The 22939-nt window shown below is 42.4% G+C and overlaps 2 protein-coding genes across 2 annotated transcripts; one reads left to right on the plus strand and one right to left on the minus strand.

Moving 5' to 3' along the window:
• Positions 1 to 1413: 1413 nt before the first annotated feature.
• LOC147452531 (alpha-galactosidase 3-like) lies at positions 1414 to 2821 on the plus strand. The gene has a single exon (XM_086518181.1). The coding sequence runs from the start codon at positions 1528 to 1530 to the stop codon at positions 2737 to 2739; it is 1212 nt and encodes a 403-aa protein (XP_086374307.1). The 5' UTR covers positions 1414 to 1527; the 3' UTR covers positions 2740 to 2821.
• A 4204-nt stretch (positions 2822 to 7025) lies between these two features.
• PSRP6 (plastid-specific 50S ribosomal protein 6) lies at positions 7026 to 7876 on the minus strand. The gene is made up of 2 exons (XM_086518183.1): positions 7430 to 7876; positions 7026 to 7277 (listed from the first exon to the last, which is right to left on the minus strand). Exons 1-2 carry the CDS (start codon positions 7820 to 7822, stop codon positions 7263 to 7265), a joined length of 408 nt encoding a protein of 135 aa, XP_086374309.1. The 5' UTR covers positions 7823 to 7876; the 3' UTR covers positions 7026 to 7262.
• Positions 7877 to 22939: the final 15063 nt, after the last annotated feature.

The raw sequence follows: 22939 nt of genomic DNA on the forward strand, positions 1-22939 counted from the left end.
CTTAAAGCTTGTGTGGTAGATTGAAAATGCCATTTCCTTCTTGAATAACAGGTCTTGAGTTCAACTCCTCGTCGGCTAGATCTTTAAGGTCTCTTGGGATAGTTTCTTACGACGTTAAAACTCTCTTCTTCTCGCGTGTGTGTGTGTGCGCCGAGAGAGAGAGAGAGAGAGAGAGAGAGAGAGAGAGAGAAGGCGACTGTTGCTCTCCCACCTATGCTCCAGCCAGCTAGCCAGTCGTCACTGCCCGCACATTCTCCCCCTTTGCACAATAAGCGAAGGTTATAGGTTGAGAGAGAGAGAGAGAGGGAGAGAGAGAGGGAAGTCGGTGTGAAAGTCGTAAGGGAGACACTGCCCGCCACCTGCCTCGTCCCCATCCTGCCAACTGCCCACACTTCTTGAGCTCCTTCCCTCAATGGAATCTTTTTATTCATTCCTTGTTTTCACGCTTTTTCAAAATTGACCAGACATAGTTTATTCAATCATTAACCAGATTCTTCCCATTTCCAACCTTGTCACCTTGCAGATTAGCAAATTGATCACCCCAATCAAGCAAAAGTCACCACGATTCAACATGATTCGAACCTTCATTGCCTAGACAGAGTTGAAACGCATGCACTAACCATCAGACCAGGCTTTTGTCGCTGATGGAGCGCGTCACAATTTTAATACAAAAAAGGGAAAATTACTAAAATTTGTGAAAATTCCCAAAATACCCCTCAAATTTCAAAAATTCCTAAAATACCCTCAATATTTTGTTATAAATTCCCAAAATGCCCTTCAAATTTTCCAAATTCCCAAAATACCCCTAGTTGAGAAATTAAATTTCTCAAAAGATTAAAAAATTTGTAGCTTTTCATAAGAAGACTCATTGCTTATCAATATAAGATGCTAAATCCAAAATTTGGGGTTGATTATGTAGGCTTTGGAGATGAGTTGCTTCATTATCTTTAGACATAATTGCTTTTTTTTGCGAGGTAATTTGTGACAAATTACATTCTAAGCAGGCAAAGCGGATCTCAATTAGAGTAAAGATGAAAAAATCTTGAACAATCCAACCAAAATAGATACAAGGGTATTTTGGGAATTTCCACAAATTAGAGGGGTATTTTGGTAATTTTCCCTTAAAAAAAGAACAAAACATCTATGTTCGCACCTGCTCTTTTTTTTTTTTTTGCTGCTCCGTGTCGCCCATGCTTCTCGCACTTGCCACCTCCTGCGACATTTGTAACGTGCAAATCTTCTGTGATTCGCCCTCATGGCCTTTGCCTCGCTGCTGCAATCACTCGATGCCTCACGTTGCCTCTCCGTCGGTCACCACCTGCCGACGACCCCGTGGCCACCCTTCCCTTTCCTGCTTCTGCCTACGTGGCAGAAGCGCTTGCCATTAAAAATTTGAAGATCAAGAAAATCGACCACTTTCGCTAGTGCCTATGTGGCACTAGCGCTCGAAATTTAACCGCAGGACTTCCCTGCTTTACCTTCTTGAAAAAGATTCCTCGTTGCTGAGGAGGCTTTCTTTGCCTCGAGATGGCGCTGCGGGGAACGGCAGTATGGTTGCTGTTGTGGGCGGTGGTCCTGTCTCCGCCCTCGCTTCTTTACGGCGCAACCCTGCAGCTTAACAATGGGCTCGGCCAGACCCCCCAAATGGGCTGGAATAGCTGGAATTTCTTTGGCTGTGAAATATCAGAGGAGCTCATACGAGAAACAGCTGATGCCTTGATATCAAGTGGGTTAGCAGACATTGGGTACAAATATGTTAACATCGATGATTGCTGGTCGTCGCATCGAAACAAACAGGGCAACTTGGTCCCCGATGAAGAAACATTCCCCTCAGGAATTCAATCACTTGCTGATTATGTGCATGCAAAGGGATTAAAACTTGGAATCTACTCAGATGCTGGAATTCTTACATGTGAAAGAAGACCCGGTTCTTTATTTCATGAAGTGGCAGATGCTGACACATTTGCATCCTGGGGTATTGATTATTTGAAGTATGACAACTGCTTCAATTTAGGCATAAAGCCTGAAGTCAGATATCCTCCCATGCAGGATGCTCTTAACAAAACAGGGAGACCTATCTTTTACTCTTTGTGTGAATGGGGTCGAGATGATCCGGCGACATGGGCGAGCACCGTAGGAAACAGTTGGCGTACTACTGATGATATTCAGGATAGTTGGAAGAGCATGGTGGCCATTGCTGACCTTAATAATCAATGGGCCTCTTACGCCGGCCCTGGTGGATGGAATGACCCTGATATGCTAGAAGTGGGCAATGGCGGCATGACCTTCAATGAATATCGGTCACACTTCAGTATTTGGTGCCTTATGAAGGCTCCACTTCTGGTTGGATGTGATGTAAGAAACATGACAGCAGAGACGTACGAGATTCTCTCAAACGTGGAAGTGATTGCAGTGAACCAAGATAGTCTTGGTGTGCAAGGATCAAAAGTTAGCAAACAAGGATCGGAAGAATGTCTTGAGGTTTGGGCTGGTCCTTTGTCTGATAGCCGTGTTGTGGTCGCATTGTGGAACAGATGTACCGAGGGCAACAACATCACGGCATTGTGGGAGGATGTTGGTCTTGATTCCAATGCATTGGTGGCTGTAAGAGATCTCTGGGAGCATCGGTTCTTACCTGAAAATTATGTTGGGAATGTTACAATGTTTGTTGATTCTCATGATTGTAAGCTGTATATATTAGTTTTGGACGAGGAGAAGAGAAAGCATGCCAAACAGTAAGAAGCTTTTCACATCAACATTCTCCATCTCCATCAGAAGATAAATCATTTTGTAGTGATGCTGATGTAGTCGCATCAAGGGATTGTAAATTTGAGTCAGCCACCTGGCTCAAGCTAATTATCAGCCTTCCCTTTTACACTTGGGAGTGTGCAAATACGGAATTTGCACTATCATTTGTTCAATATGTACCGGTAAACGTATCATCTTGTCTTACGGTGGGTGATAATCCAACTGTTATGTAGCACTTTACCTACCAAAAACAACAGGCTTTGTGTATTCTTGACTTAAACAAAATCTAATTTCTTAATTTGAATCAAATTTTTCTTCTTTCGAATAAACTGAATATCAAGTTAATCTTGCTTCATCAATTCTCTTGCTTTTGTGTCTTGTGCAAGTGTTATTAGCCCCTCTCTAGTTGGTCAGTTTAGATTTACTTGACCTTATGAACTTGTATACATAAATCCTCCAGCTTGTGAGCAAGCGAGCGTAAATTGTGTGACTTCGCAAAATTTTTACCAAAGGTAAGCAAGTACAAGTACAGTTAGCTTGCAATGGGTTTTACATGGCATTCCAGGGCTAAGATATGGGTGCAATCTTGGAGCTGAGAATCATTAATGAATGTAGGTGCAGCTGAGTAGAATCTGTTTGGCTTGATGATGTCTTGGCATTTCCCTTTGCCAAAAAGCCGATCTCAGAATGCTAGTGCAAAGGACCTGTATGAATTTGTTGGTCTGATGATGTCATGAAATCAATTTAGAACATCCTTGCCCCTACAGGGAGGAAGTTTATGATCTTGCATGTAAATTACCAAACAAGCCTTTCTGCTACCCTGTGATTATGTAGATACGAGAATAATGAAAGATCATAAGACTCACTCTTTCTTGAATATCTGCCCGATCATGTGCTGGACAAACTTGATGCCTGTCATGGGCTCCCCAACTTCCTTACATGTTTTTGCTTTGCCCTGAAGCTTGTAAACATCATAGGGTGGTTGTTGTGAAAGGATTAACCACTCTAGCACCCAGGCCTTTATAGAGCTGCCAAGGAGGATGATTGGGACTAAAGTAATGTGTTGCTTGAAAATGGATCTTAGGTCAAAGGTAGATGGGGAAGCCCGCAGAGAGAGAGTCTTACTCGAGATAATTGTTAACATATATGATCCCTGGTTGATATACAGTCGTACTGTAAAGTACGACACGATTTGTACGGTGTGTTATTTTATCAACTGTTAAGAACCATTTGATGTTGTATGTTGTGTTGTATCGTACGGTCATACAGTGTTGCATAGTTTACGCCATATATGTATGATATGGGCATTGGTATACCGGACGAAAACTTCCATGCAATATATACATGGACAGTAATTGAACATGCATATTGCGCATGTCAAAGTTAGCCACGAGTTAGGTTTATAGTGTACAAAAGCACTGGTGGCTTACCTGAAACCTAAACTTCAAATATCAATTAGGATATATGGGGACAACACAAGCAAACAATTTGATCTTCAAAGAAATGCAAGGTTTTAGAAACTTTTTCCCCAAGATCTTTTGTGGCATGGCAATTCATGGTGTAACAAACTCAGCGAACCATGCCGACTGTAAGGCAGTGATTTATTTGAGTGGTGCGGCAATTTATTTAAGTGAATGGCAGCTTAACCATTCACAACATGACACTGTAATCTGTGCAGTATATTATGAACTTGAGAAGCCTGTGAAACTCTTTGCATGAAGGTTCCCAACACAATGGAGGAAGTGGGCAAAATCAAAACCATCAAATAACTAGTTGAAGGGGTTCCTGTCTTCAGCCGACACCCACCCTGGGACGTGGATCCTGGAGTACTGGAAGGAAAGGGGTGTGTCCCTCTTGGCCTTGGTCCTTCGTGCATTAGAGTGTGGGGCTGATTCCCCGTCGTTACCTCTGTGTGGTCTGCATAACAAGGAGACATGGAAGATATGGCATGGCACACAAAGACTTCTTACTAAAGAAACATTCAAAAGGCTCAAGACACGGTACTATGTCCAAAACTATCACCATATTGTGGGCCTCCCAAAATACCTAAGAGAGACCAAATCAATTGAAAGATGAAGTACTTACAATGCTCCATATTAGTAAGCTCAAAAGCAAATTGGGTCAGTCAATTTTGTTCAACGTGGTCCCAGAGTGAATCTCGTTGATGACCAATCACTTCCACATAAACCTTGAGAGAATACTCAACACACGCGAGAGAGAAGATTGATGGACCTTATACAAAAAGCTAAACAGAGAACTTCATACATTAAATCCTTCCTGTGGTAGCAAGCTTTAATATGGCCCACCAACCATGACAAAGGCTCAGATATAGGCCTTTATATTGATGTATGCTTGTGTGTGTGTGGGAAAGCATATATTGGTAATTGGTTTAGCTCTAGTCATGTTCGTGGAAATGACATAAAATTCAGCCAATAAGATGCTTGTGTGAATGCCTACTATGACTATATAACTTGCACTTTCCTACAGAGGTGACCTTGGATTTTTAGTGTACCTATGCTTGGATATTGTTCGTCCATCAACACGACAAGAAAGTCTCTCCCATACGGTGTCTCTATTCACTTCCATGTTCCATGATTCCTTTGTGTCATCATTAAGCATTACAAAATTTCCCATAGAGAATGTGCAAAATTCACACTACACGATCTAAGGAATCACAATTTTGGTAGGAACAAACATAGTCATTATTTTTGTGTAACACATGAAGATCAAATAATCTAGCATGGAGCCCTAATGACTCAATATTACAAAAATAATTCTTTCACAATGGCTACAAAAAAAATCAATACATACATGTTGGAAGGACAAATTAAGGAGAAGAAAACGCTGAGGGAAAGCTAAAGGAAAAAGAGAAGTAGTGTGTAAAAAGGCATGCACACATTGCATGCGCACTACACAAACCTCTTTACATAGAGAGTACAACGACTCTTGGCTTTCCAATGTCATAGGGCCTTTCCCTTCCCTTATACATTTAAGATGTTTTTGACCTGATTGCCAAATAACGCATAAGCGGTTCAAGGCCTCATAACATCAAAAAGATTGTATAGGGCTATCAATGAAGAAATTGAAGAGAACCACCAAAAACACAGCTCTTTGGCAATGAAAGAGGCCAAAGGGGGGGTTTTGGTGCCTTAAATGAAACAACAGGCAGCCTTAACTTCTCGGTGCTAGCAGGTTTGCATACAAGCTCTGAGGAAGGTCCATTCCCCCCCCCCCCCCCCGGGCACCCCTCTGCCCTTCCAAGTCTTCCAACAACAAAGACTTAACCCCTGTTGGTAAGGTTTAGTGCATTGAATCAAAAACCTTAAGCCCTGTTAAATAGAAAAAATGCCCAACCAGGGACAATCCCAGCGTTCTTAAATGTTACTAAAACCTAAACCAGGTAGGTCACACGATGTTGGATGAACCAGGACAAGTTTTGCCTGCATTAAACTTCTTGTGGCCACGGCCAAGTTGATACTTGATTGTACGCATGCACACCTAGGCAGCTGGCGATTCCTTTCCTGTGAAATAGGGATGAACAGCCATTTATGCAAGTGGCTCAACAATGTACACCCTCCACTCACCTATACTTACTCAGACCCTACGGGAGGGGGAACGGCCTTGTACTGACAATCCTTAAGTGGAGAACTCAGGCAAGGCTTGGACTGGAAATCGACAGCTATGACATTCTAAGACTTGAGTTAAACAGTGCCAGCCCCCCAAATATGATAATTTGTATGAAACTAGAGTAATAGGGCAGCATTCTACAATTATAAAGCATCATGTACCTTATAATTAGCTAATTAGGGCTATAAATCGATCTTGTAGCTCACATCAATTCCTTTCACAACCATTACTGTAAATTTATCGTTCAACTTGCACCCTGAGGTCTAGTAGCTCCATTCCTATCAAAATTTCAAACTCAATTTCAACTCCAATTCAACTCAATTACCCCTCGAGCCTTTAGGAGTAACTATATACATAGGTACAGTTCTCTTATTTTTGTTAAAAAGTTTTTCTTACAGAACCTTCTACGTAACATCTTGAATAACTTCTAAAAAATCAATCATACTTATGTGCTCACAAAAAGAGACAATCTTTTGCCACTCCAATAAAATCTTCCAAACGGTCTTTAGTGGGAGTAAAGAAAATTGCCCTCTAGACTGCGACAAATTAATGCATACTTCCATAAGTTGAGCAACTACACCCATAGATGCTCTTGCAAGAACAGTGAATATCCGCAACACAACAGTACAAGAAACCGAGAGATCTGCGCGTTTGACAACTAATAAATACTTCATTTGAATTACTTGAAGACCAAAGGACATCATATCCAAACTGGAGTAGGCAATTACAGACAAGTCAACAGTTACAAGTAATCTGTAGCAACTAAAGTTACCCAGGAAAAGTAATGATTTGAACCCACCCTCGGCATCAGACCATGAGCAGGCATGTCTCCTCCCTATGTGAATGTCTGCCACCAGTATGATTGATCATGTTTCTTTGATCACCCACTAAGCACCCACTACCTGCAACAGGTTACAAATTCAATTTTAGAGTCATGAATACAATTGAGTAAATGCCTAAGCATCTCAAAATGCAGACAATTTGATCTAGCGGTGTCCGTGCGCACAGCCCTTGCCCATGCATGCATGTGCAGGCCAAGACCCGAGAGCCTTACCGCAGGCTCAGCTGCAGAGGGAGCAGGAGCGGAGGCAGGAGAAGCATCATCATCATCATCATCTTCGTCACCCCAGCCGAGGACAACAGCAGGGGGAGGATCAGGGAACGGGGGGTACACTGCCGGCTTGCGGTTCTTGTCGGAAGGGTTGTGCTTCTTGGGACGAGTCTTATTATGGTGAGCCGTGCATTTCTTCTGAGGCCGCGATGAGCACTCTACAGGAAGGAATCCAGCACTCTCAGCCTTGCTCTGTAGGGAAGAAAGGGGCGACTCTTGCTTGAAATGCGCGATGGAGACGAAAGTGCTTCCGCTGCTGGAAATACAAAGCTGCGAGGTGGGGCAACAGAAAGACGACGAGAGGTGTGGCCTCGCCGACAGAAGTGAGCTCGCCATAGCGGTAGAGATTACAAAACTTGGAGCCTCATCCACACACAAAACCTCGAGTGTCTAATAAGTAGACTTATTGCAAATTTTGGCCTGTGTAAAGCCTTAGTACTGCTGAAGGAATTCTGGACCGTTGGATAAAGCTTGTCGATTAGAGCCACATGGCAAGTTAATGATGGGAAGCTTCCTAATTCTAGTGAGAGGGCATTAAGTGGTGGTAGGCACAATTATATACTAGTACAACGGCGCTGCTTTCAGCGGAGGCATGGCCCCTCTTATCTTCAAACCCCTTGCTCTTGACAAATTTCATAAAGGCAGATCAAGAAAACTGCTCTCTCTCTCTCTCTCTCTCTCTCTCTCTCTCTCTCTCTCGCCATAGGTTTAGTGTAATCCCACCTCGATAACTTTAAATTCAACTTTTCTTATAAAGTTGAAGGTGAAAAAGCTGACAAACCTTGGAAATTTTAGTATGTATTTGTCAAGACGACACACAATGAGTACAAACGATCGCTCTTAGTATGACACACGTGGTATTTATAAGGTGGTATTTGGGTGTAGAGCTTCTAAACCCATAGCTCATTGGTGTACAACTTAGCCTTTGGAGAGAGAGAGAGAGAGAGAGAGAGAGAGAGAGAGGAATGGAAACCTGCAAGGATAGAGGCCCTCCCAACTGGCCATTATCTGCTACATACATAGTGTTCCCAAATGGCCTACAATCAGTTTGTCCCACTTCACCTTCAATCAGAGAGAGAGAGAGAGAGAGAGAGAGAGAGAGAGAGAGAGAGAGAGTACAAATAAGCACATCATTAAAGAGTCTTTTTTCAAACAATAACAATTTTAGAGAGTACATTACTTTACGATTGCGCCCCCGGTGATGGTATGTCCCATGTGTTGGAACTTTCATGTAATCTGAAAATGAACATTTGAAAAGACAACGTTCAACCCTTCATGCAATGACTGCTTTCACATACACACTTATGTTCAAAAATATAGCATTACACAGACCACTTCTTGGATTTAAGTTGCCGAGCAATATAACTAGGGCATTATGTTTCAAGTGCAAAACTTACAATAAAAAACCTCCCCCAAGATCTCAAACTCACTTGTGAATAAAATGCTATCACAGTATGATTTATACACTAAGTCTGCACTGATATATTCCTTATAAGCACCAAGAAATTGTTGCAATACCACATTGTTTATAGCATCCTTGAAAAGTTTGCATGGCAAGAGAGTCTTGAAGGTCTCCATATACGCAATAAAAAATATACAATGTACAAAATAATATTTATGCATAGTACATATAGACGCTCGCTTTCTACATCCTAAAGCGCAGCCTACGATATGCTCTACCACGGTATCGAACCACCCATGGTACGTGATGTAAGACACATCAATCACTGGGGGGAGAGACCCCATAACAAAAATGCGTAGGGACCAACCACCATGGGTTAAACTCTGAGCAAACACAACAGTCATTGGGAGGATTCTTCCTAGCTTTGCAATGGTGATACGTGCTCTGAATCCTCTCTGGATAGCAACTTGGACGTAGCAGAGAAAGCTCGGACCATATGAAGCCTCAAAAAATCCCACCAACAAGAATTGTGGATAATTTTGTAATCTATATTGAATCAAAAATCAATTAGTATAAACAAAATAGATACAGAGTAGAACATGATTACTTTACTACATCAACATTGTTACCTTACTACATCCAAAACCTCGAGAAGATGAATAACCTCCATGGCTGTGATAGGACCCCTCCATATAGTAGAGGATCTAAAACATAGTTGATGATCGTGAGTTTCAAATTCTTTAGAGAGAGAGAGAGAGAGAGAGAGAGAGAGAGAGAGAGAGAGAGTAGAATCTTTTACCTTGGATGTGTCGAGGTCGCCTTCCTAGTGTGTAAGTCCCGGAGGCGTTAGGATCCATCTTCATTCATACAAAAAAAATTAGGAACTCAAAAGCACATGAAGTAAATGAAGGTCAAAGATTGGTGAAATCTTTTGGAGAGAGAGAGAGAGAGAGAGAGAGAGAGAGAGAGAGAGAGAGAGAGAGAGAGAGAGAGAGAGGTGTACGTCAAAAGACATATTCACAAAACACATAATGCAATTATAGAGATCCCCCTATCATATGACTATATAAAGCCTCAAAATGTAATATTCAAAGAAGACACCATTGAAATCCATGAGCAAATTGGTAGACCAAAAATGTTGGTTTACAAAGCTTATGAATGAGATGGGTGAAATTATATATCTACAAAGCTACTACATAGTTTCACTTATTGCAAGGGTGAATGGGTCGTTATCAATGCATTTAATTTCATAATGTCAATTGCAACACTTCCTTGTTGACAATGTTAGAAGTGTATGTCCTCTGGTCTCCCCTTTTCCTAACACTTGAGGGGTGACCATCACCAACCACAACCTTGATGGCAGAAGACGATCTCACGCGAGACATTGCCACATACAATTGACCATGGGTGAAAACAGGTGTTGGGAGATACAATCCAAGAACTCCCAATGTTTGGCCTTGCGCCTTGTTATCGTCATCCCAAAAGCACATCTTAGGGGAAATTGTTGACGTTTCAACTCAAAAGGAAGGCCTTCTCTAGCTCCCATGAGAAAATCAATCCTTGAGATAAACACTGCATCTCCTGCATGTGACTCTGTTAATGATTTTTGCTTCAACCACTTTGCTATGGAATTGCTTACAAATCAAGCGTGTCCCATTACAAAGACCACTTCTTGGATCCAAATTGGAAATTTTTGCAATACCAAATTGTTTATAGCATCCACATTCTTGTTGCGAGGTGCCAAAATTGCCTTGTCCTTGAAAAAGGTTGCATGGTAAGAGAGTGTTTCAAGGTCTCCATATATGCAATCAATAAGTGCTTGCAAACTATTTTGTGGTAGTATCATGCAGGCCAACAAAGCCACATTATCATGTAGCTCCCCATCACAAACATTGCCATTGCCAATATCAAGTGTCCACTACACAAATTCTCTTTCTCTAACATTATTGCAACATTTGACCACTCGCATGTTCTCTGTTAGACGCAAAATTTTTGTACAACACCAAATGTATGAGCAACAAAGATGCATCAACAATGTCTACCCTTCCTCCTCTATGAACAACGGGAAAGATCTATCTAAAATCACCACCAAGGAGGAAAAACTTTCCGCCAAACAACATGTTATTATGCATGACATCTCTAGGTGTCTTATTAAGAGACGAGACTCAAAAGCGTGTCTATGAGTCATGGGAGCTTCATCCCATATGATGAATGAAGCCATTCGCAAAACAGCTCAGCAAGCTGGCTATTTTACTTTAATATTGAATGTCGAGTCATAAGTTATATCAACAGGGATCTTGAATCTAGAGTGTGCGGTCCTTCCATTGTTAAGAAGCTGTGCTGCAATACCAGATGATGCACATGCCAAAGCAACTTTTCTCTCTCCGCGTATGCGAGAGAGCAAGGCATTATAAAGATAGGTGTTTCCTGTTCCACCCGGTCCATCCAAGAAGTACACAGTCCCCCTATTCATGCCAATGGCTTGTAAAACCCGATTGTATGCTTCCCTTTGTCCAACATTCAAAGATGATTCCATTCGAGCAGACAAACCTCTTTGTTCCTCTATATTATACATCTTCAGCAAGCACTCCATGCTCACTCATTATTTGCAATGTGCGATCCACTTGGGGCATTCAAGAGTACTCTAAGAGCCTCGTTCCATATCGTTGAAGCATTCTCTCTAAGTTCGACAATGCTTGGTTTTGTGCCATGTGTTCACAGATACCCACATTACTTGTGCAAGTACTCATATCATATACATGGTCCTCAGAAAGCTCCTTATTAAAGTGATTCCATAATGCACCGGGACATATCGGCTCATAAAAAACCAAAATGACTACAAATAGTAGTTGTAATTGTTTTCCTGTTTGTTGAAATGAAGCTTGTTCTAAACAAAGAAACCATTCATCATCAACTTGCAATAATCCCCGTGCATTGCATGCTTCTTTAAGCGTGTCATATACTCTTCCATTGAAGGTCCGAATATACTCAAAAGACCTACATCCTTTGCACTTGTTGAGTAACATGTGCAAATAGTATAACTCTCCGACAGTGGGAACAATGTGGTACATTTTTCGAATCACGTCTCAATTCTGTCTTGGAGTCCATGTTCTACTTGCTGACTTTCAAACCCACTTTGTTGGGAAGTCTATGTACAACAAATCATTGTCCTCTGGATATCTTTGATTTGCAACAAACCACTCAGTGAACGTACTCTTTTAACCTGATAAAATTCATTTCATTGATTCACATTCATCAAATGTTGGCGATCTTTCAAGCGAGCTACATTAATCCCCCCTAGAGAGCACGAACTCTTTTTCTTGCTGACTCACGTCGCGTAGCTCAAGAGGTTGGACAAATCCTACTACGTATTGCATGTCCAGGAGACAACACCTTCGGACCAATAGCCATCTGTCCAAAAAAGAACTCTTATAAGTACTTTTAAATGTGGAGAATTAAGGAGAGAGTGGATTTTCCAACTATGTCCATCTCTCTTTCATGTTGGAAACTATGAGAGAGGGGGAGGTAGATAGAGGAAGAGAGAAAAAAAGAGAGAGGTAGAGAGAGTATGGCCAAGGTTGTGGAAGGAAGAAAGGATTCCCCTTCGCCCTGCCCAAGTTGGGCATATCCCACAATCAGTGCATATGAAGAGACGACATCCTGGATAGAAATCTCCTAATAGTGCTTTTTGTGCTTTATGAAATGCACCACATTAGACATACATGTCTACCAAGGTAGTTCCAAGCACAACATTTTGTTTCAACAAGCACTGACTAACAATATCATTGTAAATTCTATTGCCCCTCGAGAAAAAATTACATCATGGCAGATGCCCTCTCTTTGCATGAGCTGAAAAAAACCTAGAGTGTATGCGATTACATCAAGGGTTATAAGAAGCTTTTTTCCAAGTTGAGCTGAAGGTCCGCCCATCATGATCAACTATTCAGTCCACGAACCTGACGTTTCCTTGCAAGGTGAGGAGGTGAAGAGTTCCTCAGCTTCTAGCTCTTCAACTATTGGCGTGAATTGTCGGATTCAGTCTGAGGTTGACGCATGGTTTGCTTCCACTGTCATGCATCAATAGAGAGAGAGAGAGAGAGAGAGAGAGAGAGAGAGAGAGAGAGAGAGAGAGAGAGAGAGAGTATGGCCAAGGTTGTGGAAGGAAGAAAGGACTCCCCTTCTCCCACATGAACTCTCTCTCTCTCTCTCTCTCTCTCGTATGTTTTGAGGGAGAGAGGGAGAGAGGAGAGACAAAGGGTCTCTCCCTCTCAAGGATATTTTGAATGCATCTAACCACCATAAGAGAGAGAGAGAGAGAGAGAGAGAGAGAGAGAGAGAGAGAGAGAGAGAGAGAGTTGGTGCATAAAACAACTTTGCAGAGAGTATGGCCAAAGTTGAGAGATAAAGAAATGATTTTCCACCTATGTCCATGTATCTTTGATGATGTGTGTGTGTGTGTGAGAGAGAGAGAGAGAGAGAGAGAGAGAGAGAGAGAGAGAGAGAGAGAGAGAGAGAGAGAGAGAGAGAGAGAGATGGAAATGTGTGTGTGTGTGTGTGTGTGTGTGTGTGTGTGTGAGAGAGAGAGAGAGAGAGAGAGAGAGAGAGAGAGAGAGAGAGGGAGAGCTGGTGCATAAGACAACTTTGGAGAGCATTTCTTTCAACATGTTATGGCCACAATTTTAGAGAGATTGAGAGGGAGGGGGATACCTCTTTCACGAAGACCACTTTGGGAAGTAGTTGAGAGAGAGAGAGACGATGATGGAGCAAAAGATGTCGTGCGCACACTCACACACCCAGACAACTCAACACAACACAAGGAATTTACTTGAATTCCTCACCTCACTCACTACCACTCAAAAGCTCCCTAAAAACTCTACCCACAAGCTCAATTCAAACTCCAAACGCCTCGACCTACAAGCCCTTGCCTGCCCGCAGACACTACAAGGTGAGTCGAGGTGATCAACACTTGAAATCACGCTTGATGGTGACCAAAATATACAAGAAAAACCATAAAAAAACCAAAAAATCCAGCCACAAAAGGCCACTCTCAAACCATTGCAAAAGCTTCACCAAACTCCACTCTGTTGGACTCTTTGGAGTAGCGCCAACCCTAATGGCACCGATACAGGGTCACATAGTCTTGCAGAAAGCCGCACCTTCTTCCCTCAATTCCTTGCACACACAGATCCATGGAAACCTCAGAACTTCCATAGACTCTCCCAAGTGCAAAATTGAAGAGAGAAAGCTCTCATTCACTCCTCCACACACTCGAAAGCAGGACGGGAACGCAACGGGACTGCACTAGACCACCTGTAGGAACCCTGCTTCCTCCCACACACAGAGGGGTGAAAGTGTTGATATTTCTCTTCAAAAGTACTCCCTCCGCTGGAACCATCACGGAACCGTGAGTGATGTGGCAATTTGAAGCCATTTCACACCTTTTTTGACCATTTTTTGACCTTTTTTGGCCAGTTTTGACCCTCGACGGGCATTTTTCGCAGAAAAACCCCCAAACGGACTCCAAAATTCACCAAATTTCGCACGCTTGATCCTCGATACCCAAAGCACATTTCCACATCCCCACATTCCATTTTTGACCACTTCTAGGGCGATGCACGTATCACCGCAGATCAGGCGCCGCAAATAGACAGTTACCGCATGTGTCAAACTTCTCGAGCGGGATGAGAGTACCCACACTTGTCACTTACATTATTTACATTCTAGAAAGCTCAAACACATTATCTAGAACCAAAATAAGCCACCTAAAACCATATCCAAGGCCCGGATACCCTATACGGGCATGTACATGTGTTCGACTGCTAGCGCACGAACCTGACTATTCACAATGTGTACACGTTGCATCTTTTTTTGAACTTGAAACCACTTTGCAAAGCTCCCAAATGCATGTATTTACATATTTTTGTACATAGGACCATGCATATAAACGCTACTTTGTACACGCCAAAAGCGGTCTATCATCATTGCCCACCCTCTAGGTAGAGCATTTATGCTCAACCAAGAGACTATTTGCATCTGGAACCACATCTCTCGCAAAATATTTCTTGAATCGATACCCATTTATTCTGTAGCGCAAACGTTCACCAGACAACTTTTCCAACTCATAGGTGCCATTAGGAAATATATGAATTCACTCTGTATGGACCCAACCATTTGTCCCTCAACTTCTTTTGAAAAGTAAAATCCAAGCGAGAATCATACTTCATCACCAGATCTCCCTCTTTGATTTCTTTCTCTGGCAGCCTCTTATTCATTTTCTCCATCCTTGTCTCTGCTTGTTGAAGATAATAATCACTGGCTTTCTCTCTATTAATTCGCAGCAACCCTAGAGAAAGAATTCTTTCTTGCAACTTGTCATTATGCTCACCTTGCATTCTGCACAACAACTTCAAGGCATCCAACTGCACTTGTATGGGCATAAGAGCTTCTTTTCCATAAACAAGCTCATATGGAGTAAACTGTGTTGACACTCTATACGCAGTTCTATAAGCCCACAAACACTTTCCAAGTCCAAGTCCCACTCTTTAGGATGCTCTCTAGCATACTTTGATAGCATCTTCACAATTTGACCATTGCAGTTCTCAACCAACCCATTGCATTGTGGGTAGTAAGGAGAAGAATGCCTATGCTGAATTTTCAATTTATCCATGAGAGCAGCAACAAGTTTTCCCCTAAACCCTGGTCCACGATCAGAAATAATAACCATAGGAGCTCCAAACCTGCAACACACCTGTTCATATAAAAAAGAGGCCACTCTTCCTACTGTTACATCTTTTACTGCTCTTGCCTCCACCCATTTTGTCAAATAGTCCACAGCCACAAGGATATACCTTTTACCATTGTTGGTCCTTGGCATTGGACCTACAGCATCTACTCCCCATTTTGCAAATGCATCAAAAGACATTATAGCTTTCTGAGGCTCAGCCAAAAGCTTCCGATTTTCAAACACTTGGCATTCATGGCATGACTTGCACAAAAAATAAGCATCTCTCATCATAGAGGGCCAGCAGTAACTTGCTCTCAAAACACGAAAGACAACCTGATCCTTGCCTTGATGGCCTGTTTCTTCATGGAAGTGCTCCAAAATCAAGCCTATCTCTTCTTTGTACGACACTTTTCTCAAAATGCTATCCTTGCCATAAAGCATGAGATCCTCACCTACCAATGTGTAGTTTCTTGCTTTTGCAACTATTCTCTTACGCCGAACCTTTGACATGCCCTCTGGACATTGCCCTTTACCAAGAAATACTTCTACATATTGCAATGATTCCCTTCCTGCATACAAGGCTTCCTTGACCTTTAAAGGAGCTACCAAGGCATCCAACTTGTCCCTAGCCAACTCATCAGCTTCTTTATTCTGCTCATGAGGAACGTGCTTAAACTGTATCTTCTCAAACTCATGCAAAAGCTTCTTGATGCCATAGAACCACTTCTTTAAATTGTCTTTCTTAACATTCCACAAACCAAGCAACTGATTCATGACTAGCAATGCATCCCCTTTTGCAATGACCCTCTTCAGTCCAAACTCAACACACTGCTTCAACCCAAGGAAAAGCGTGAGGTACTCGGCCTCATTGTTACTTTCAGCTTCATCAAGATCGTAAGCTCTAGAAAAGATTACATCGCCTTTTGGGTTCTTAATGACTACCCCACCACTTGCCTTTCGAAGAACTTTCCTGTATGCACCATCAAACATCAATGTATACGCATCTGTAATATCTACTTCCTCTTCATGATCATCCTTGTCAACCCTTGGGTAAGATGGAAGCTCGCCCCCCTTATGCACCACTATGTCTGCCAAGTGAGCTTTAACAGAATGATCCGCTTTAAACTCAAACTCATACTCTTGAAGCTCCAAAGTCCACTTTAAGATGTGCTTGCTAGGCTTCAAATGTTGGACTACATCCGGCAAAAGATTCGATGTGGTGAGCACATAGAACTTTTGGGGCAACAAATAGGTTTTAAACCTTCGACATGCAAGAACCAAGGCAAATACCCACTGTTCCATTTCCGTATAGGAGAACTCGCTTACATTCTTCATCTTGCTGTCAAAATAAACTGGCTTGAAGTTCCTTCCTTGCTTTTGTAAGAGAACCGACCCAAAAGCTACTGACCCCACACTAATAGATACATAGAAAATCAACTGCAAGTCGGGAGGACTCACTGTTGGTAAAGCACACAATACCTCCTTGACGCCATCAAAAGCCTGTTGCATGTCTTCATTCCATTCAAACCCTTGAACTCTTTGACTCAATTTCTGGAGAGGATACACATACTGACATAGCATCCAGAAAAAACGTGACAAGTACCTGAGCTTATGCACAAATGATGCCAAATCCTTTGTGTTGCTGGGCGGATCCATAAGCAATAAAGCCTTAACTTTCTCTGGGTCAGCTTCTATTCCATTTTGCGAAACCACATGTCCTAGCAAATGGGCTCTGGCATGAGCAAACTTACACTTCTTTGGGTTGAGTTGCCCACCCTCTTGTTGAAGCCTTTCAAAACTCAGCCTCAACTTCTCTAAATGTGTGACCCTTGAGCTATAACACCCAATGTCATCCATGAAAACACGAATGAACTTACCCAAGTAGGGACCAAACACTCTATTCATCCATCCTTGGAAGGTAGCATATGCATTAACCAACCCAAAAGGTATTCTTTTGTAGGCAAAACAACCCCAAGGAGTAATGAAGGTCGTATTCAATCGATCTTCAATTGCTATCAAGATCTGAAAGTAGCCAGAAAATCCATCCATGATTGAGTAACGTTCATGACCTACAACCTGATTGAGGATTTCATCTAGAAAGGGTAGTGGGTAATGATTCCTTTTTGTGGCAGCATTCAAAGGTTTGAAATCAACACATATCCTAAATCTTCCGTTCTTCTTAGGCACAATAACAACCGGAGAGACCCATTCGGACTCCTCCACTCGAAAGATGAAATCTGCTTCCAAAAGCTTCGTCACCTCTTCATGAAGTGCCTTCTCATGAATGACCCCCAACCTCCTAAGCTTTTGAACCTTTGGCTTGGCACCTTCTTTTAGATTGATCTTATGCTCGACTCCTTTAGCTCCTTGCAACTTTGTATATTCAGTGGCGAATATCTTTGGAAACTTTGTAAACATGTCTTCATACTCCTTTTTTTCTTTTTCTGTCAAGTCCTCTCCTAGCATGCTCCTTACATTCACTTTGGCAGGCTCTACAATTGCTTTTGGACTATCCTTCTCGTATGATGTGGTTTCTGTCGAATCCGTATCTTGCATCTCCACTAGGGGTTGTGTACGACTCTCATGTGTCTTCATGTTGTAGACAATGGTCCTTCCTTTCTCTTTGTCGGGGATGGTGATCAAGCCCGTGCCCAAATCCTGCTTAGCACCAAGGGTTATAAGCCATGGCCTCCCTAAAATGATCGGATACGCATTCTCACCTGCTTGCATCACGTAGCAATCAACCAAGCACTCAATCCCCAAGACTTTTATCCTCACATCTTCAGCTATTCCAAGACACCTTGCCTTTTTGTGGTTGGCCATCCTCATACGGATCAGAGCATTCACTGACATCTTAACGCCTGCTTCCTTCATGATAGCCTCGGTCATGACACACACCTGGGCACCACCATCCACATATGCTTGCACTTCCGTCTTCTTTCCCAGCATAGCTTCAACTATTGGCACCATATCCATTGGGTGACCAACCCTCAAAGATGACACCATGCTTTGATGCTTTTCCTTCTTGGAAGGGAGCCGCGTACTCACACACTTGGTCCACTGCCTCCTCAATTTAGCATTCAAAGCCACCAACTGACCAAAAGATATATTTGCCTTTTGATTTCGTCTGTCGTCGACAATATCATAGTCTTCAACACCTTGGCCAAGGAGGTAGTCCTTTGGACCAATTTTCCTTCTTCGTCGCCTCTTGCTACTTTCTGGTTTGTCTTCTACCTTAGCCTTTCCTTTCCTTGCTCTTGTTTCCCTCTCTTCTTCTGTCTCTTTCTCCCTATCATGCCTAGCTCTCTTATTGGCCAAAACATCCACATCTTGATGCTCAAGGGTAATGATGTTGATAGCCCTACCTTCTCCATTTGCAGGCAACGGTTGTGGTTGTTGTTGCGGCGGCGGTGCTTCTAGTGCCCGCTCTTGATGATTTTCTTCTATTCTTCCTCGACCACGTCCATATAGGGGGTATATCCCTCCTCTCTCTCTTGGTGGTTCAGGACAATCAAGGGCGTAATGACCTTCTTCATCACAATTGTAGCATCTTCCTTGTAGCCTTCGTCCTTGTAGCCTTCGTCCCCTGCCTCTCCCAGCTGGCCGCTCCTCTATTTGGTTCCTATTCATTATGTTAATTCTTAATTATTGCAACTGACCAGCAAGATCATGCAAAACCCGGGCCGTAACGGGATCTGGACCTTGAACCACTCGCTCCACTCTATCATCCGTTGTCACAGGGACAATTGGTTGCACCACAACTGGCTCAGCGTGTGTCAGGCCTTGCTCCCACCTCCTCTTGATCTTCTTGCTCTTGGCCTCGACAATTTCCACAGCTCTTTCAAATGTAGCAGGCTCATCTTGATCGACCTTCTCCCTTACACTTGGATGGAGACAATCCATAAACTGACGCACTTTAAAGAAATCCCCTGGAGGTACTTGGGATGCCGCCTCTAATTGAACCCAAAGCCCTTTGAAGTGTTGCAAAAACTCTTTAAAGTTAGCATTAACATCTTGCTGCAAACCTCTCAATTTTGTCGTCGCTTCTGTTGCGGTTAGTTTCTTCCCAAACCTGTCAAAAATTGCCAGCTTCACCTACTCCCATGTTTGCTTCTTGTCTTTCTCTAAACCTTCAAACCACTCGCGAGCTTCTCCTTTGAGCGCAAGAGGAAATACATGAAATTTTGCTTCATCATTCACAATGTGCATACCAAGCGTATGCCATTCAAAGTCCGCAATCCAGTCCTTCACATCCTCCTTCCCTGTAAACACTGGCCGACTATACGCCATCCCTTTGAAGTTGCTTTTCCCTTGCGTGAGTAATTCCACAAGATTTGAAGTCTTTCACCTCAACCAAACCACCACTTTTCTTCAATGAAGCTCTAACTTCACAGCAAAACCGCTTCACCTGGGTGCACAACCGGCAAATTTCCGCTCCCTTGTGGGATCGCCAAAGGATGATGGAGCAAAAGATGTCGTGCGCACACTCACACACCCAGACAACTCAACACAACACAAGGAATTTACTTGAATTCCTCACCTCACTCACTACCACTCAAAAGCTCCCTAAAAACTCTACCCACAAGCTCAATTCAAACTCCAAACGCCTCGACCTACAAGCCCTTGCCTGCCCGCGACACTACAAGGTGAGTCGAGGTGATCAACACTTGAAATCACGCTTGATGGTGACCAAAATATACAAGAAAAACCATAAAAAAACCAAAAACTCCAGCCACAAAAGTCCACTCTCAAACCATTGCAAAAGCTTCACCAAACTCCACTCTGTTGGACTCTTTGGAGTAGCGCCAACCCTAATGGCACCGATACAGGGTCACATAGTCTTGCAGAAAGCCGCACCTTCTTCCCTCAATTCCTTGCACACACAGATCCATGGAAACCTTAGAAATTCCATAGACTCTCCCAAGTGAAAAATTGAAGAGAGAAAGCTCTCATTCACTCCTCCACACACTCGAAAACAGGACGGGAACGCAACGGGACTGCACTAGACCACCTGTAGGAACCCTGCTTCCTCCCACACACAGAGGGGTGAAAGTGTTGATATTTCTCTTCAAAAGTACTCCCTCCGCTGGAACCATCATGGCACCATGAGTGATGTGGAAATTTGAATCCATTTCACACCTTTTTTGACCTTTTTTGGCCCAGTTTTGGCCAGTTTTGACCCCCGACGGGCATTTTTCGCAGAAAAACCCCCAAACGGACTCCAAAATTCACCAAACTTCGCACGCTTGATCCTCGATACCCAAAGCACATTTCCACATCCCCACATTCCATTTTTGAACACTTCTAGGGCGATGCACATATCACCGCAGATCAGGCGCCGCAAATAGACAGTTACCGCATGTGTCAAACTTCTCGAACGGGATGAGAGTACCCACACTTGTCACTTGCATTATTTACATTCTAGAAAGCTTAAACACATTATCTAGAACCAAAATAAGCCACCTAAAACCATATCCAAGGCCCCGATACCCTATACGGGCATGTACATGTGTTCGACTGCTAGCGCACGAACCTGACTATTCACAATGTGTACACGTTGCATCTTTTTTTGAACTTGAAACCACTTTGCAAAGCTCCCAAATGCATGTATTTACATATTTTTGTACATATGACCATGCATATAAACGCAACTTTGTACACGCCAAAAGCGGTCTATCAACGAGAGAGACATAATGGCAATAACACCTAGAAAAGAGAGCTTATATAGAGCTCACCATGTATCAAAAAAGGGCAACCAAGAATTGTAAGCAAATTCATATCCACTACATACATGAGGTAGACCCCCGAACCACAGAATGTCGGCAAATCGAAGACCATATGGTCTTGACAAATATATTGCAACCAATGATCTGAGTGGAAATGTAAACCTCGCCATTTGAAGGCTGAAGAAATGCTTCCTTCGGTTGTATCCCCCTTTCATCCTCTATGAAATGTCGACAACGGAGAAGAACACAACATCATTCAGGTAGGCGCATCTGCACCTACTCAGTGACACTTCAGGTTCTGGAAAACGTATTTTTTGTGACACTCTTTTGCTTGTTATTGCACATGTTATGTCCAAAGACGAATAATCAATTCAATGTGAGTAGAGTCTGACCCTTTACTTGTATAGATAAAGTTTCCTCTGATTATAATGGTGTGGGTTCTGGCTTTGAAGTCACACACATTAATAATTCCAAGGGATGATAACACTCATATATGGATATGGGTATTGACTTGGGATTTAATGAAGATAGGCTTGGTGATGGCAAGCTGACTGAGAAATTGACCAGCATCATAAAAGAGACTTATGTATACAAAGATCGGGACCTTGAACCTCAAAGATAACTCTAAAACTATCTTATTGAATGTGGTTTTAATGCATGTGGGAACTTGCGCATTTGTTTTGATATGAATTATGGTTTTTCTACGAAGATTAAACTCACATCCTTGGGAATAACACCATCACTAGTAAAAGAAACATAAAAATGCTGGTTCATAATGCTGTCTTTTAAAAATGCTGGTTCATAATGCTGTCTTTTAACTTTATGCCTGCTGGCTGGAGTTTTGGAAATTCCCCTAAAATGCAAACATGAAGCTACCAAATTATTTTTTGGGAGTTTTTAGCATTTAAGCAATTAGAACTGGAATTTTTTGGTCGAAAGTTTTTGGTCTATTGGACTGAGGTGACTTCGGGTGATGGGAATATTGATATGGAGCAGCTTGGTTGCTAACTTATGTCGAGAGTCGGAACTTAGGACATGATATTCATTCTTGCTTTATGATAAAGCATATCAATTTCCCAATTGACGCCAAAAAAATACTTTAATCCGTGAATGACACCTATTCAATACTTTGTTTGATATGGAGTCTGCTTAGTTTTTGAATGGTTCTGGTTTTTTTGGCATACTATAACTTTACACATAGACATATACATGATCGCTTTCATAGTTTTTGCACTATCAAATAAAGAATATTAGACATTTGTTTTGCAGTGTTTTCTTGGCAAGAAAAAGTACAATATGTACTCAGATGAGCGTTGAACTGGTAAAGGTAACAAATGCACGGTTATTAACTCTCGAAGAATAAAACTACAAGGACATTATAGATTTTGAACTTGTTTTCCTTTTTGTGACGGCCGTTAACCTAATTTGAGGGTCTCAGTAGAGATGGCTTTGATTGGAAATTTGAAAATCTATCCGTTGTACAAAGGAGATGCTGTCCAAATTTTTACTTTTTAGAGATTGGTAATCTAGATGATGGAATGGTACGTAAAACACACACACACACACGCACACACACACACACACACTACTCCATGTGCACA

The sequence above is a fragment of the Adiantum capillus-veneris genome, chromosome 8 (genome assembly GCF_014529385.1).
Source record: "Adiantum capillus-veneris isolate H3 chromosome 8, ASM1452938v2, whole genome shotgun sequence".
Lineage (NCBI taxonomy): Eukaryota > Viridiplantae > Streptophyta > Polypodiopsida > Polypodiales > Pteridaceae > Adiantum > Adiantum capillus-veneris.

Bases quoted from the DNA above. Each gene is read 5' to 3' on its own strand.
- LOC147452531 (XM_086518181.1), top strand. From the start codon at position 1,528: ATGGCGCTGCGGGGAACGGCAGTATGGTTGCTGTTGTGGGCGGTGGTC.
- PSRP6 (XM_086518183.1), bottom strand. From the start codon at position 7,822: ATGGCGAGCTCACTTCTGTCGGCGAGGCCACACCTCTCGTCGTCTTTC.